The 702-nt window shown below is 36.6% G+C and overlaps 1 protein-coding gene across 1 annotated transcript; it reads right to left on the reverse strand.

The window, feature by feature from the left end:
• Positions 1-702, reverse strand: LOC131174630 (secreted RxLR effector protein 161-like). Its single transcript, XM_058138385.1, has 2 exons — positions 390-702; positions 1-347 (listed from the first exon to the last, which is right to left on the reverse strand). Exons 1-2 carry the CDS (start codon positions 700-702, stop codon positions 1-3), a joined length of 660 nt encoding a protein of 219 aa, XP_057994368.1.

Consider the following 702-nt stretch of genomic DNA (forward strand, 5'->3'; position numbering starts at 1 on the left):
CTAAACCAAAGCATCATCAAAAGATTTCAGTACACCCATATGTCCAACATGCTTCTGAAAAACACTAATGGGCAAAGATTTGGTTAATGGATCTGCAATCATTCGGTCCGTAGTAATATGTTCAATTCGAGTATGTGATTCATGAATCTTCTCTCGAACAAACAGGAATTTGACATCAAAATGATTAGGTCGACTAAAATTCCTATGATTTTGAGAGAAGCAAACAGCAAGAGCATTATCGCAATAAATGGTCAAGGGCCTTGAGATGCTCTCAATAACAAACATACCAGAAATCAATTTCTTTAACCAAATAGCTTGACAAGTCGCCTCATAACAAGCAACATACTCTGCTTCCACAGTAGAGGTAGCGGTAAGTGTCTATTTAGCACTCTTCCAAGAAACAGCTCCTCCAGACATCATAAAGATGTAATCAAAAGTAGATTTTTTATCATCTACACAGCCTGTAAAGTCAGAATCAGAGTACCCAATAACTTCTAGATTGCTAGATCTTTCGTAAGTCAACATATAATTCTTAGTACCCTGCAAATATCTCATAACTTTCTTTGCAGATTTCCAGTGACTCCATCCAGAATTACTCAAGTATCTACTAAGGACACTAATAGAAAATGTTATATCAGGACGACTGCATACTTGGGCATACATCAAGCTCCCAATAGCACAACTATATAGAATCTTTTCCAT

The sequence above is a fragment of the Hevea brasiliensis genome, chromosome 16 (genome assembly GCF_030052815.1).
Source record: "Hevea brasiliensis isolate MT/VB/25A 57/8 chromosome 16, ASM3005281v1, whole genome shotgun sequence".
Lineage (NCBI taxonomy): Eukaryota > Viridiplantae > Streptophyta > Magnoliopsida > Malpighiales > Euphorbiaceae > Hevea > Hevea brasiliensis.

Bases quoted from the DNA above. Each gene is read 5' to 3' on its own strand.
- LOC131174630 (XM_058138385.1), bottom strand. From the start codon at position 702: ATGGAAAAGATTCTATATAGTTGTGCTATTGGGAGCTTGATGTATGCC. The intron at 348-389 runs GTGCTAAATAGA...CTGTGGAAGCAG, and splicing joins AGGAGCTGTTTCTTGGAAGA to AGTATGTTGCTTGTTATGAG.